The sequence below is a fragment of the Heptranchias perlo genome, chromosome 7 (assembly GCF_035084215.1).
Source record: "Heptranchias perlo isolate sHepPer1 chromosome 7, sHepPer1.hap1, whole genome shotgun sequence".
Lineage (NCBI taxonomy): Eukaryota > Metazoa > Chordata > Chondrichthyes > Hexanchiformes > Hexanchidae > Heptranchias > Heptranchias perlo.
In genome coordinates, this window is record NC_090331.1 from 52,529,306 (window position 1) to 52,545,909 (window position 16,604).

At 41.0% G+C, this 16,604-nt stretch overlaps 1 protein-coding gene across 2 annotated transcripts in view; it reads left to right on the top strand.

Annotated features, from left to right (window-relative positions):
• Positions 1–16,604, top strand: part of rapgef4a (Rap guanine nucleotide exchange factor 4a) — a 243,012-nt gene that overhangs the window by 142,390 nt on the left and 84,018 nt on the right. For both annotated transcript variants that reach the window (XM_067987555.1, XM_067987554.1), the window contains 2 exons: positions 3,842–3,914; positions 8,184–8,242. In XM_067987555.1, coding sequence (XP_067843656.1) covers positions 3,842–3,914; positions 8,184–8,242 — 132 coding nt within the window. The remainder of the gene's footprint in view (positions 1–3,841; positions 3,915–8,183; positions 8,243–16,604) is intronic.

The window sequence follows — 16,604 nt, forward strand, 5'->3', positions numbered from 1 at the left end:
CAGTTTTGTTACTGCCAATCAGATATATTCCACATTATGGAATCATTGAAATTTCTGCACCCAGTATTTATCATTGCCTCGTGGCTTTTTTTAATTGTTTTTTTTCTTACCGTTTTGTTTTCAAACCATCAAGCTACAACTCTTGCAGGGCAGCCCCAGTCCATACTTTAGTGATTTGAGTGGGTCTAGCTTCATCTTTTGATTGCAACTCTTTGAAAGAAAGCAGTAATGCCGCCATCTCGGGCAGATTTGGTGTTGAAGCCGCAACTAGTTCTGGTCTAAGAAAACTAAACCTGTGTTCTTTTGGAAGGAAGAGCAAGGGGTAGCCATGTTCGTATTGTAAGTGAAAATAAGGAAATGGTGGACATGTTAAATAATTACTTTTGTGTCAGTATTTACCAGTAGAGGAAGAGGATAGCATGCCGGACACCCCAAGGAAACTAATATTGAATCGGGGACAGGGACTCAATAAAATTAACATAAGTAAAGCAACAGTAATGAAGAAAATAATGGCACCAAAGAGTGACAAATCCCCAGGACCAGATGGTTTCCATCCCAGGGTTTTAAAGGAAGTAGGTGAGCACATTGCAGAAGCCCTAACTATAATCTTTCAAAGTTCTCTCGATTCAGGAACCGTTCCTTTAGATTGGAAAATTGCACATGTCACTCCGCTATTTAAGACAGGAGAGAGAGGGAAACCAGGGAATTATAGACCAGTTAGCCTAACATCTGTTGTCGGGAAATTACTAGTCTGTAATTAAGGATAGAGTGACTGAACACCTTGAAAATTTTCCACTGATCAGAGTCAGCCAGCATGGATTTATAAAGGGTAGGTCATGTCTGACAAACCTGATTGAATTTTTTGAAAAGGTGATTAAAGTAATGGACAGGGGAATGTCATTGGATATTGTTTATATGGACTTCCAGAAGGCATTTGATAAAATCCCTCGTAAGAGACTGTTAGCTAAAGTTGAAGCTCATGGAATTGAGGACAAATTATTGACCTGTTAGGAAATTGGCTGAGTGGCAGGAGACAGAGAGTAGTGATAATGGACAGGTGCTCAAATTGGCAGGATGTGACTAATGGTGTCCCATAGGGATCTGTGTTGGGGCCTCATCTGCTCACTATATTTATTAACGACTTAGATGACAGGATAGAGAGCCACATAGCCAAGTTTGCCGATGACATAAAGATAGGCAGCATTGTAAGCAGTGTAGATGGAAGCATAAAATTGCAGAGAGATATTAATAGATTAAGTGAATGGGCAAAACTGTGGCAAATGGTTGGCAATGTAGGCAAGTGTGAGGTCATCCACTTTGGGCCTAAAAAGGATAGATCAGAGTACTTTCTAAATGGTGAAAAGCTCAAAATAGTGGAGGTCCAAAGAGACTTAGGGGGTCCATGTATATAGATCATTCAAATGTCATGGACAGGTAGGGAAAATAATCAAAAAGGCTAATGGAATGCTGTCCTTTATATCTAGAGGACTAGAATACAAGGGGGTAGTAGTTATGCTACAGCTATACAAAGGCCTTGTTAGACCACAACTGGAATACTGTGTTCAGTTCTGGGCACCGCACCTTAGGAAGGATGTATTGGCCTTGGAGGGAGTGCAGTGTAACTTTACTAGGATGATACCTGGACTCCAAGGGTTAAATTACAAAGACCGATTACACAATCTAGGGTTGTATTCCCTGAAATTTAGATTCCGGGGTGATTTGATCAGTGTCCAAGATATTAAGGGGAATTTATAGAGTAGATAGAGAAACTATTTCCGTTGGTTGGGGAATCTAGGACTAGGGGACATAGCCTAAAAATTAGCGCCAGGACTTTCAGGAGTGAAGTTAGGAAACACTTCTACACACAAAGGTTGGTAGAAATTTGGAACTCTCTTCTGCAAACGGCAGTTGATGCTAGCTCAATTGTTAATTTTAAATCTTAGATTGATAGATTTTTATTAGCCCCATATCCCTTAATACCTTTGATTAAGGCAGGTATATGGAGTTAGGTCACCAATCAGCCATGATCTTATTGAATGGCGGAACAGGCTCGAGGGGCTAAATGGCCTACTCCTGTTCCTATGTTCCCATAATAAAGAAACTAGGTAAACAAAACAGAAGCCATTCAAGCATTACCTGAGAAATAGCATCTTCAGAATAATTTTGTTAACTTATGAAATAGGCTGCAACTGAGTGCAGGGAACTTTTGAGTGAGATGGGCACAGAGATGGGGGTGATTGGGTTTTGAGGTTCTTAATGAGGAAATGGAGGCAAGAAATGGGGCTGTAGTTGGAGAGGGCAGATGGGTCGAGGGTGGGATCTTTGATTGGGGGTGATGATTGTGGTTTTGAAAGGGGGAGGGTTGGTGCCTGAGGAAAGGGAAATTGCTGTTGGGGGTGTGAATTGAGTGGTCAGGAGTTGAGTGGGAAAGGGAATAAGGTAACAGGAGGTAAATCTCATGAAGCAGATGGCTGAGAAGAGGACACTGATGGAGATGGGATTAGGACTAGAGTGGGTGGAGGACTGCAGGGGGAGGAGAATGGGAGATAGCAGCAAAGGCAACTGCACAAATAGTCAAAGAAATCCATGAGCTCTTTAAACATGGTGTCAGAGGGGAGGGTGGAGGAGCAGGAGAAAAGAGGTTGGAGGAGAAAAGGAGCTTTGATTTATCTTTGCCCTCCAGGATGAATGTGGAGCAGGAAGTAGCTTTTGGCTGAGGAGAGTGAGACACAGTAGTGCTAGATTTGTTTGAGCCAGATCTGGTGATGGTTGATTAAGGCAGATGTGAGCCCAGTGCACTCAAGTTTAGGTCGCTGCCCTGAGGGATTGAAGATGGAGACCGTAACTAGAAGAATGGCAGGATTGGAATATGGTGAGTGATTTGGTGGGAACAAATGCATCAAAGATTGAGACAAAGGAAAAGCTCAGTAGATCCACAATTGTGGAAGTGTTGTGATGGATGGAGGACCAGGTGACAAGGAACGGGCCACTTGAAAATGAATTTTTGAGGGGGCAAGTGCAGCATTTTTTTCACGGGCGGATGCTGTGGGTAGTGACATTGGGGTGGGAAGGTAGGGAGATGTGAGTGGTAAAGGAGACTAAGAAGTGATCAGAGGCAGCCTCGTTGGTGATTAAGACCTTGGGAACAGGGAGGCCACAGGAGACAAGGTGGGGCTATGGGATATGGCTTTTTGTAAACAACAAAAAACGTATTCTGCATTTGAAAACAGTTGAACGATGGAATGTAAAAAGAAAGACTTGAAACATTGTACATTTAATATCTATATTTGTATTGATATTAAGAGTATGCAAAGGATGAACTTTTATGTCAATTTACTAATAGTGTAGTTTGGTGCTTTTGCTGTTCAGAAGTTGTGCAGTGATCGAGCAGGAACAGCTGTGAGAATCAGCTGCATAATTACATAAAGCAGAGCTCTGCAGCAGAGATTTGTAGCAGCAATGGTACATTGGAAAAAACATTTACTGGACACAAACCAAATCTGCCTTCTGTGTGTTACTGATCAACAGTATTCATAGTCATATTTTATACAATCATGACATTCTGAACTTTAGGGATGCCAGTGACAGTGCAGGAATCTCCAAGACCCTAATATTTGAGTTCCATTCGCTCCATTACACTGACTGATTCTCTAATTTTAATTTATTGGGCTATTTTACGCTGTTCTGCAGTTTAATTATACTAATTTAAGATCAGTTCACTTTTTAAAAATAAGCCTTCTGTATAAACAGGTTTAAATCTGCTTTAAAAAGCTTCTATTTATTGAGAGTTAATACACTATAAAAGCGTATTGTTCTAATACTACATTTTAATTTATTTCAGAAATATCGACAATATATGGCAGGACTCCTGGTCCCTCCCTACGGTGTTATGGAAACTACATCCGGTAATGACAGTAAGTACAGGCCTTTTTCAATAAGTAGAAAATTTGAAGCAGAAATAACTGTTCATATGAAACTGATTTTATATCAGTTTGAGGCTTTAAGAATTTTTTTTTAAAGTTGCATTACAGAAACATATCAGCTGATTTTACTTCTTAACCTTTTCCATAAATAACTAAGTTGCTTCTGTCAGGAGGGGCTGAACAGGATCTGAGATAGGCCAATGTAAAATGGTGGCACATACCCTTATAGAGGTCCAAACTGTTGAAATTACAGTAACTGAAGGCAGCACCTCCTGTTTGGCCTTTAAGCTTCAGTTCATTTTGGAGTTTTATTATCCTGTTTCCATGACTTGTCTTCCCAGTAGTGTTTCTCCAGGATCCTGATGCAAACCAGACGTGTCAATTCACTAAATTATCTCCTCAATACTTTGGATTTTTTTTTTTTGTTTAAATTGCCCCTTTTCTGTGATGGATCAATAGGAGAATCATCATGGCCGACAGTCTTATATATTTGACTGGATAACGGGAGTGCTGGTTGGAAACAGGTTAGTCAGCCCATGAGTGAGAATATCTCTTATTTGTCTTTGGTGGCCATGATATGTTCTGTTTTTAACTGAAAAATCTAAATTTGTGTAGTTTATAGCCTGAGAAAATTATATGAATAATTTTGGATTTCATAACACTCATGTGGGAGTTAGTGTGATCAAGTTCCATTTAAACATTCTATAATAACAGTTGAATAATGAATGTATGTTTCATTATCACATAGATATATAACATTCACAAAAACTAAATTTACCCACTTCTCACTTAAATTGTAAATGTCTGAAAGGAGAAGATAAGTGAAGCTAAAGGCTATCCCAGGTTCTCACTGCACAACACACTTCCTGGATTGACCAATTTGGGGTCACCAATGAGATGCCCATGCTGACCAGCAGATAGCTGTACTTGTGAAACTCCATGACCACAAAGCAGGTGAATCTGGAGGGATATCAAGACTCAGAATTTTAGGCGTTAAAGGTGCAGAATTAATGTAATCCCTGATGTGAGACAGATTGGATACTGGTTAGGGATGTTTGCTCCGATTCTTAGTGAACAAACTGATCAGTTGATCCTAGCGCCCTCTTGTGGTGTGAGGTTCTATTTTATTCAGACCATTGCTTCACATAATGCTCGTTCTCAAAAGCACTACTTTTGTCTTTTATGTAGTTAGTAATAAAAAGCTTGACTCCTCAAATTCATTTTTTATCATTCCTCTGTATAGCCTCCATTCTCAAAGCTCAGTTTGTTATTTTAATATTACATAGACTTAATCTCAACTATTTTCTTTCAACATTCTTCATTCTCATACCCATCTTCTTAGCTCTCTTTCACAATCTGTTAGTGTATCGTCTCTGTCTCTGTCATCACAGGTAATCTATCCTGATGGGCAATAAATGCCGGCCTCACCAGCGACGCCCACATCCCATGAACAAATTTTTTAAAAATAACAGCTACAGCTGCTAAGCGATTCTGGAGTCAAGGAGCCCATTATGATGAGACACTCTGGGCACAAATTATAAGGGCCACTGAATTGAGACTATTTTCAGTAGACCAGTAGGACGATACTGAGGTGTGCCCACTGAACTCCTCTTCTTAGATCGTAGTTAAAATACTGCCCCAAGAAATAAACCACCTACTCAATACCCTTGCGAGTGTTTTGTTCTATCTTTTGAGGATTCAAAATACAAGAATGTTCTCCCTCTATAGTTAACAAGATAATCCGTATGAACAGTTTCTGAGGAAATAATGACAGCTGAAATTTTTCTCAAAGCATTTTGAGCAATTTGTGGGCAAAATATAATACAATGCCAATAAGTGATTACACAGAGCCAGTGATTACATAGTGTCTGGATTCATTTGACTTCGGCAAATTGAATTGTAAATGTGGACATAGGAATTTACAATGGCCCAGAAATTGCTTAAAAAAGAACAGTGAGCTCAACAGCGCTCACCGTTGTTAGTGGCGAAATCAAGGAGCAAGTTCCAGCGTTTGCACATGGACAGTGAAACGCGGAAATCTGGAACCTGCTACTCCTGGTTCGCCAGTGACATGACGGCTTCGAATTAAAGGATATCATCGCTGGAATCAGTGGAAACAATGGACCAATGCCAACTTGCTCATCTGCCTAGCTGCATTGTAACTAATATCGCCACAAAACAGGTACGCTTAAAAATACCAGGCCTAAACTAAGTTTTAACAGCACGGTAAGTCTTAATTTTTTAGTTGTTTGGCAATCATTAACTTTTTAAAAATATGGAGTTTCAATACTCCTTATTTTAATAGTTTTATAGCTTTTGGTCATTTAAAAAAAAATTTTTTTTTTTAGTTTTTCCCTTCTGTCTTTTTCTATTTAATTTGATTATTTCTTGCACTCTTTTCAATATCTATAACTGTTTTAACAAATGATTTTAATGTTGTACCTTTCACTTCCTGGGTTTTACATTCCAAACTTGCAGAAACTCTTCACAGCTGGTCAAAAATGCTGCAGTCTGATTGGTTGGTTGGTTGGTTGAGGGGAGAGAGTGATCCTCTTCTCCCATGGAGCCTAGCTTCACTAGAGCTAATGCTGGGCTCTTCTCCACTTCCTAGTAGAGGGAGCGGACCCAGTAAAGACCACGGTAAGTTAGTGGGTTAGTATCAATCTATGGAGCGGCCAGCAGTGTTGGTTCATTGCTCCAAGCAATTTCTGGGCCAGTAAAAGTCTGATGAAAAAAATATAACAGGAAGTGCACGCAGAAGTATGTTTTTTAATATAACTCATTGATCTGCCATGGCCGTGCACATGGTAAGTCAGAGAATATGGTCACTTTCTTACCTGTCTCTGCTGACTGTGTTGCTGTTTCTCTCTCCGTCTCCGTCTCTGCCTCTGTTTCTCTGTCTGTCTGTCTCTCTCTGGCTTCTGTCTTTTCCTTTGCCTTCCTTTTGGGTGGATGGTGTGGTGGGAAAAGGAGTCACCAATGGCTGCAGGCTGTATTTGAGGTGGGGTTGTGGGGAAAATGTAGCCCTCATCAGCTTCTATCCCTTGAAATCAATGGAACGAAAATCCACCGGGTTCTACAACATTTGAGTGATCTGCAGTGGCTGGTTAAGTTAAATATTACCCACTTTATGTTCACCATGTTAGCTCATGTAAAAAGAGTTTTTATAGAACCAAATGCTCAAATACTGATTTTTCTAAACTAAAATTAACTGCTAAGATCTTTGTTTTTCGTACAAGATCTTGGCCAGGATTTCCCATGATTGAGCTCCCCAAATCACAATTTTTTACCCATTCATTTTAATGAGTAGAAAATTGCAGACCGGGAGCACAGAAGCAGAAATTACTTGCCCTTATCTTTAACTATATAATTAAAAGTCCTTTTTGTGAAGCACCTAACATGTTAACTGTGCCTGTAGTGGAAAAAGTCAAGCTTTTCTGATTGGCTCAAATAACCATGTGATTTGCCCAAACAGACAGCTAGAAAAAGCCACAAGTAGCCATATTAGTTCCTGACCCACCATACTGTATACCTCCTGAAAATAACATTTATATAATATATTAAACATATAGAAAATTCAACAATTCTGAAAAACAAATACAAAGCTTGCTAATATAGTCACCCATTACACCTTACCATACAAATAAAAGCAAAATACTGTGGATGCTGGAAAACACTTACCATACCTTCAGCAACTTTTGTTTCCACAGGCTTCCACTTTCTCAGCAGCCCTAGTCTTTCCTTCTGCTACAGTCCCTGGACACTATTCTTCTCACTACTGTGCTAAGTTTGACCCTTTTATGTTGCTCATTTGACCTCCCTGCATGCATGACTTTTCCCATCTCTACCTTTTTAGGCCCCTCCAGCTATGCACCTTTCCTCCCTCTACATCAACAGAGCCTCACCACTATCCTTCCACTTGAGCTTCTACTGAGAGGATGGCTAATCCACTTCACAATGGTCGGCCGCATCAACTATATCTACCCGTCCAACCCCCGTAACGTTCTTCACTAATGACTTTCCATTCCTGCATGTAGCCCATACCTGTGGTGCCAATGTCAGGTGTATCCAACTGTCTCTACTGCTCATGATCAATATCTGTTAGTGCATTTAAAGATAGAAAACATTAAGATTTAGAACAATAAATATAGTTAATATTAAAATAGCTACAAATAATTGTACTGTTTTGAGAGGTCGTTGATGACACTTTTTCTTGAAATGCTTCATATTGAGGAGTTACTTTTGTTTGTTTTTTTCCAGGAGTCCCTGAAAAGGAGAATATGAGCAGCAATGCACTGTGCTCTGTGTCAAAAAACAAGGTATGTGATCACTTGTTTATGGACTGAAATTAAACCTTTTTAGCTTCTTGATATACATGTCTCCATCAGTTTTTTTTTAAATTCTTGATTAAATGTGAGTTTTAGAAATATTGGCAGAGTTCATCAAGTGTATCTAGAGAAACAACAGTTTATGTGACAGAACAATAGGTTAACTCAGGAGATGCAGGGTAGTAAAATAGCATTCTGTTTCCTTAAAGGATATGATTTCAGGCACGTAGTGGGATGGTTACTGGTATTTTTAAAATTGAAACCCCCTGGCTGCTTATGTTTTCGATACTAATTAAGGAACAAACTGAATAATGGAAAATAATGGCAAAAAGAATGAGATAAAAGGTTAATGGGATGTACTACTTGACAGTGCTATCTGTGATTTCACAGATTACCCGGATAATACAATCTATGAAAGACTTCTGCATTTGTTGGAGACGACCGGTCTTTAAAAAAGCCTGTTATTTTGAAATCCCTCCCTATCTGGTGGTACTGGTGAATATTGTAGACTATCTGCATCTATAATGGCAGAAGTGCTTCTTCCACATCTTGTCATGCTTTTTAGACTGAGCATTACCTCTGACCTTAACACTTTCTTATTCTGCCCTACCTAATCATTTTCCATTTGCTTCGATCTAACACTAGCAAATAGGAAAGATCATTGAGTATCTAAGATTATGCTACCAAACATGTTTTTCATAAGTGTGAAACAAGAATGATGCCTGGAATTTCCTCAGGGCTTCTCCCACTCTGCCAATGTAACTTCGGTGGAAGTTTGGCGAAACCCCATTTACGTCCATAATTTAACAGTGATACCTTTTCCAAACCAAACTGTCCATTCAGGTTGCACAGAGACTTGTATAATTCCCTTGAATAGTACAATCCAGAACAGACTGTGTGAGTATGCTGTTTTTAACAGAAAGGAGATAATCATCTATTGAACTTTAACAGAAATGTTTTACTGCCAATATGATGCCTCTGTTCAAGAAGGGAGAAAGGGTAAACTGACTAGTGAGTAAGCTTTTGAGGACATAATAGGAGATAAAATTAATACTCACTTAGAAAGACATGGAATAATTAAGAACAGCCAGCATGGATTTGTAAAAGGAAAGTTGCATCTGACAGATTTCATAAGAGCTCTTTTGAGGAAATAATGCTGCAACAATAAAATATTGGAGTGTGTTTAAATAGTAAATGTAGTGGATGTTGTGTATAAGGATTTTCAAAAAGGCATTTGCTAAGGTGTTGCATAGGAAGTTTGTTGATAAAGTTATGCTGAATTGGTATCAAAGGAAAAGTGGCAGCATAGATAGGAACTTGGCTAAAGAGCAGAAGCAGAGAGTAGTGATTACAGTCCCCTCCACTTGCACTTTCCCCATTTATCCCGGACAGCCGCCTATATTGAGTAAATGACGCTAGCTATTTGCCATTACCAGAGTAATCAGTTACAAAGGCGCCACTTAAACACTATTAAGTGGGCTGGCTATTTCGGGCAGTTCAAGCAGCTGTTCGGGGTCACCTTCCGACTGCCCCCATCCATTGCCATTCACCATGGAGCACTGTTTGTTTTTGAATCACCCCCTTAAGTGTTAATTTCTGAAAGACACTCAAAACGCGGCGGCAGTGGTTCAGGAACTTTGAAATTGATCAGGGCAGGGCAGTTTCATTATTATTTAATGTGGTTCTGCTGAGTGGAATTAAGACCATGTAGTCTGTATTGGCATAAATACTACGTGACTTGGAGATACATTCAGACGAGGAAGCAGCAACAACTCAATCTTTTCTGTTTAGGGCTTCCCCTCTTAGAAAATGTTATTAGGGACTCCTATGGATTTACCGTTCACCGCGTGTAACAGGCAAGTCATTTTAGCATGAACGCGCCTGCTATATGCAGCGTGAACTGCATCCAAGGTTTTTGCTTCCACTATTCTGCCCGGAAGTAAATCACTCTGTGACGCTGATCTTGTTGATATCAGTCCAAAAGTGACCTTTTACTAGTTTGAATCTATGTCTCTGTGTCCTACTCCCACAGTTTAATTTAAAGTAATATTCTGGATTTCCCTTCTCCATACCATTTTACTATCTTTTGTATACCTCTATAAGACCACTTCTCAAATGCATCCTTCCCATAATGAAAAGCCTCAGACCCTGCAGTCTTTCCTCTTATCCTAAACTCAGGGATCAGCTTTGTGGCTCTTCTCTGCACTGCCTGTTAGAACTGGATAGCCAGACAGTGAAGGACTGAATACTTTTAGTTGTTTATAAACTTTTTTTGCTGGGATTCACATTATACCCAGTGCAGCCCACACCCTCTCCCAAGCCTACTCCCTTATATATGGGAGCCATAGAGTTCCTGATTGCTCATGCACCTGGACATAATCATTCAACAGTTGATGCAATTCACTTATATACAACACTGCCTCCAGCATTTGAATGTCTTGTGTGTGTGTGGCCCAGAGGAGCAGAAGTGCTTCTCCTGGCTGTCCTGGCTCCACAAGAACAAACTCTGGCCCATTGCCAGCCTGTGTTCGGCCCCCAGGACAGGAGCTGACTGATTTCCCGCTCTCCCACAACTGGGGCGCTGAAAAGTTATAGGTGCAAATGAACGACAGTATGTTTTGCCAATTTAGGTTCAGCTTGAAGAAAGAAACCAAACCAAAGATATAACTCCAGGGGAACCAACCTTTATAAGATAAATGCAATAACATTTGCAAATGGCAGGCAGATGTCATGTGATCGAACCTCCAGGACTACATCCAACCTGAGTTGGCAACACTAGTTGGAGGATCCACTGATAATATCAGAATTGGACTTGGGTATAGAGAGCACAATATCAAAATTTGCAGATTATGTAAAAATAGTGTGAGATTATCTATGAAGAGGGCTGTGAATTCAGGAGAACATAGACAAATTAGTAGTTTGAGCAGATAAATGTCAGCGGAAATTTTAATCTAGAGAAATGTGATCTGGAAGAAATATATGCTGAATGGTGAAACTTTAAAAGAAGTAGAAGAGCAGAGGGATTCGGATACACAAATCTTGAAAGTAGGAGGACAAATTGGTAAAGCTGTTTTAAAAATAAAGTAAATAAGATCTGAGGTTTTATAAATAGAACATAAGAGTACAATAGCAAACTAATGCTAAACCAACACAAGCCGTTGATTTGGCTGCAGTTAGAATATTGGGGTAGAAATTCAGCTAAGACGGTAACACAAAATGGGCGAGAGCGAATCAGCAGCTTGATTTACATCCCACCCATTTTACACTCTGCCTGATTTTTCTTTTCCATTGAAGTTAAGATTATACCCCATAATGTCTAATTTTGCATACCTTACTTTAAGCAGGATGTCCAGGCCATGAAGAGGGTACAGAAAAGATACACAAAGATGATATCAGGCCAGATAAATTTTAGTTATGAGGAAAGACCAGAGAAACTGAGCTCTTTTTATTAGAACAAAGAAATTAAGAGGAAATTTTAGAGGTGTCCAAAATTTTAAGGAGTTTTGATGAGATAAATAGGGCAAAACTATTTCCACTGGTTGGTGAATCAGAACTAGAGGGCATAAATTTAAGATCACCAAAAGAATGAAGGGAGAAGTTAGGTTTTTTTTTAAGCAGGACTTTGTTAGGGATACAGGCAGAATTCTTCATAGGTTTTTAAAGAGAAATGAATAAATGTTTAGAAAAACATTATAGCGAAGTACGCCAACAAATGCCCCCCTAACTGTGATCTAAAATTCTATATCATAAAATTACTTCCTTTTGGGTTTGTTGCTTGTAGTAACTTCTGCCCACCCTGTTCCTGAAAAATTCAAAAAAAGTTATATTTCCCTAATTGTTATCGGGAGAATTTCTTTTCTCCCCAGCTGCCATATTTACTTCCAATCTCTCGCAATAAGTTATCCTTTCATTTGATCTCTTCTTTTCAAATCTTTTATCAGTTTGAGAATAAATCAGTAAAGGATTTGATAAGAAACCAAGCATAAGGAAATCCAGTTATTAAAAGCTGTTCTATTCCCTCTGAACAGTTGGTCAGTGTGCATCTCCCTTTCTCTCATTACTCCCTACAGTGTGATCTAATGGTCTCCCAAATTCCACAAGCATTTCTTGCAGATAAGCAAGAACATGGACAATGAAGATTCCAGTGTACTCCAGTAGAGAGGATTCAGAAAAGAACAAGGATAATTCAGACTTGTTGCTGACATCCCATGAAACTGGGTTTGTGCTCGTGGATAAGTAAAAAGGGTGAAATAAAAACAGTTAATACTGGAAATATACAGCAAGTCAGTCAGCATCTGTAAAAAGAAAAGGCAAGCTAGCCTTCAAAAATGCTTTACAACATGATGTTTTGTTCGTAGTCTGAGCAGGACTATGATGCCAGTTTCGACTCGAGTGTTATTTTCAGCAGTTCTGACTTCATAATTGCTAATGTGTTTCTGAGAATCATTTGTATCTATCTTGAGTGATTGCTGTGCACTATTTGCAACATGATATTTTGGTTCAAATGGCACTGTTCAATTAAGTAATCAATAAAGTGATTTCCAGGCTATTTCATCTCAGAGGGGACAGTTGAGGGCTGGTAAATAATTAAACACCAGTGAGATTTGCTGCATACAATGACCTTTGCTGTTGTAAAGAAATCTCCACATAGTTCATTTTTGCTTGAAGATTAAGATTTTATCCCTGAATGAAATAGCGAGGAAAATGTTTGATTTTTATTCGTTCATGGGTTGTGGGCGTCGCTGGCAAGGCCAGCATTTATTGCCCATCCCTAATTGCCCTTGAGAAGGTGGTGGTGAGCCGCCGCCTTGAACCGCTGCAGTCCGTGTGGTGAAGGTTCTCCCACAGTGCTGCTAGGTAGGGAGTTCCAGGATTTTGACCCAGCGACGATGAAGGAACGGCGATATATTTCCAAGTCGGGATGATGTGTGACTTGGAGGGGAACGTGCAGGTGGTGTTGTTCCCATGTACCTGCTGCTCTTGTCCTTCTAGGTGGTAGAGGTTGCAGGTTTGGGAGGTGCTGTTGAAGAAGCCTTGGCGAGTTGCTGCAGTGCATCCTGTGGATGGTACACACTGCAGCCACAGTGCGCTGGTGGTGAAGAGTGAATGTTTAGGGTGGTGGATGGGGTGCCAATCAAGCGGGCTGCTTTATCTTGGATGGTATTGAGCTTCTTGAGTGTTGTTGGAGCTGCACTCATCCAGGCAAGTGGAGAGTATTCCATCACAATCCTGACTTGTGCCTTGTAGATGGTGGAAAGGCTTTGGGGAGTCAGGAGGTGAGTCATTCGCCACAGAATACACAGCCTCTGACCGGCTCTTGTAGCCACAGTATTTATGTGGCTGGTCCAGTTAAGTTTGTGGTCAATGGTGACCCCCAGGATGTTGATGGTGGGGGATTCGGCGATGGTAATGCCGCTGAATGTCAAGGGGATGTGGTTAGACTCTCTCTTGTTGGAGATGGTCATTGCCTGGTACTTGTCTGGCACGAATGTTGCTTGCCACTTATCAGTTCAAGCCTGGATGTTGTCCAGGTCTTGCTGCATGCGGGCGCAGACTGCTTCATTATCTGAGGGGTTGTGAATGGAACTGAACGCTGTGCAATTATCAGCAAACGTCCCCATTTCTGACCTTATGATGGAGGGAAGGTCATTGATGAAGCAGCTGAAGATGGTTGGGCCTAGGACACTGCCCTGAGGAACTCCTGCAGCAATATCCTGGGGCTAAGATGATTGGCCTGCAATAACCATTACGCTTATGTGGTCTTAGTCGTCTATTGTTGCACCTTTTTTAGCTTTGATTTTCAAAAATGTAATTGGTGTTCCCACTGAAATGTAAAGTTTATCCAATTACTTACTGCAAGAGGTCTAATTTTTCAACTATTGTATTTTGTCCTGTTTTTTAAAAAAAAATACACATGCTTCTGTGTATACCCACAGAATATTACAGGTTTATTTTAAAGTACACACAAATTCAGCTATTGCTGTGGAATTCCAACTCGTGTAAGGGGAGTTTTGTAGTGAACATACATACATACATACTCCCTGTTTGACAAAAAAAAAGTGCTAACAAAGAGTTGAGGGACTATTGTAAGAGACTAGATTATTATTAATAATGAGTATGTGTTATAAATATAGAAACATTTGAGAGAAATCCCATACCTTGATATGCCACCCAGAGGAGCATCATAGGAAACTAAGACTTGCTTATTAAATCAATTTAAGAAAGAAAGAACTGACATTTATATATCGCCGTTCACATCCTCACTATTTCCGAAAGTGCTTCACCGCTATCAAATTACTTTCAAAGTATAACCACTGTTATGTGTGACTGAAAATTGAAATAAGAATATTTAATTAGCTTAGTTAAACAGGATATAAATATTCTTCTTGGATTTGTGCCATACTTGTCCAAACGTTTTAAAGATAATCTGTGCAAATAATCCATAATATTTACATAAATGGAATGTAAGGCAAGAACAAAGGAGCAGAGCGGTGCAGTGGATTAGACATTGGACTTTCACCCCTGAGATCGGAATTCAAACCCATCCTGGGCTGAGGGGATGAAAGCTCACTCTGTCTGTCTGTTAACTGCAAGGATTCTATGCAAAATGAGTTTGGGCAGTCTGAACACAGTTCCTAGTGGACATGAGCCCATAGCTCAAAACTGCCCTAATTTGGACACTAATTGATAAAAATGTTTACACCACACTGTGGTGGGTACTCTTCTGAGAATGAGGCTGAATTATCTTATTGGAACAGAGGAGAGAGAGTTTGAAGCTGCTTTTATATTGTGTCACTGGCTGCTGATGCGTGGGTCTCATGCAGCTGGCGGCAAGACAGACTCATCAGATTTTTAAAAAAAATATAATTAGCCAGGAAGACTTATTTTTTTCAACTGTCTTTCCAACTGCTGCCAGTCTTCCTGTGCTCAAAGAACATGCTGTTCTGGGGTAACACAATCGCCCTATTGATGTCATGCCGTTAGTATTTCATGTGTGCGCACTGGTCATAGCCAATCAGTGTAAGCATAATATACTGGGACTCGTGTTGCAGCTGATTCATGTGGAGGCCAGCAGTATTCAAACTTAAATGTGGAGAGCTGTGCACTGAAGTCCCGTTTTTGAGACCCTGCCTGAAAGCTGCCTCACCCTGCGTCTAACCTTGCTACATCTGACCTGCGACTCATTGGGGTCATTTTAACCCCCGAGGGCAGGTGAGGGAGGAGGCGGGTGGGAGGGTTAAAAATTTAAAAAAGGAAACCCGAGCCCATCCCGCCTCCAAACCACCCACTTCCAGTTTTAATGGAGGTGGGTCAGGAGGTGGCTGGTCCAGTTAAGTTTCTGGTCAATGGTGACCCCCAGGATGTTGATGGTGGGGGATTCGGCGATGTTAATACTGTTGAATGTCAAGAGGAGGTGGTCATTGCCTGGCACTTGACTGGCGCGAATGTTACTTGTCACTTATCACCTCAAGCCTCTGAATTCCTGGCAGATGAAAGGAGGTGAGACGGGCCAGATCCGTGAGGTAAGTGCCTTTATTGCACTGCTTGTGGGCCTGGAGGAGCAGGAGTGCTTCCCCCGGCCCACCAAGCTTACCTTTAAAACATCTGCGTTTGGCTGAGCTCCTCCCCCACGATCGGCTGACCCCCCCCCCCCCGCCCCCCCCCCCCATGATGTACGAGCACGATCCAAACCCCGATGATCCCGATCGCTCCACGGCTGCTTTCCCGCCCGACAGTCAACTAGCTTTTCAATCTGACGGGCTGTCGGGTGTGAAACCTGTTTAAAAAAAAAATTTAAAACATCTCCTACCTTAAAAATCGGCAGGACCTGCAGGAAACCCTTACTTCCAGGCGTGCTGTCATCCTGAGTGGACAGCAGGTTCTTCTCCCATGGAGCCAAAGCCACTCTCCTGGGCCTGCCTCTCAACGCTCCTACGGCTCTCCTCGACAACAGAGTACAGGAGTGATGTGATGTTCTGAAACATCACTCTTGTCAACACTGGCCCCCAGAGCCAAAATGGCAGCAACCTGAATTTCCATTGCAGCCATTTGTACTGCCATGGAGGCTGTCAGGAGAGGGTCTATTATAGTGGACGCCACTGTCCTGTTCATCGAGCTGACCATTCGCTCCTTGCTGGACAGAATAGTCTCTACGCTCTGCGAGAAGCTCCAAAACAAGTTGGAGCTAGACTCCTCCATGCTCTGAGCCATTGCGCACACTCTTGCTGTCAGGCTGCCCAGTGTATTCCATCAGCTTTCTTCAGTAGCCTGGATTCTCAATGTCAGCCTTTACTGCAGAGCTAATATGTGATGTTACCCTCTGGTGAGCTGGTACTTCTGGTGTCCTATCCCC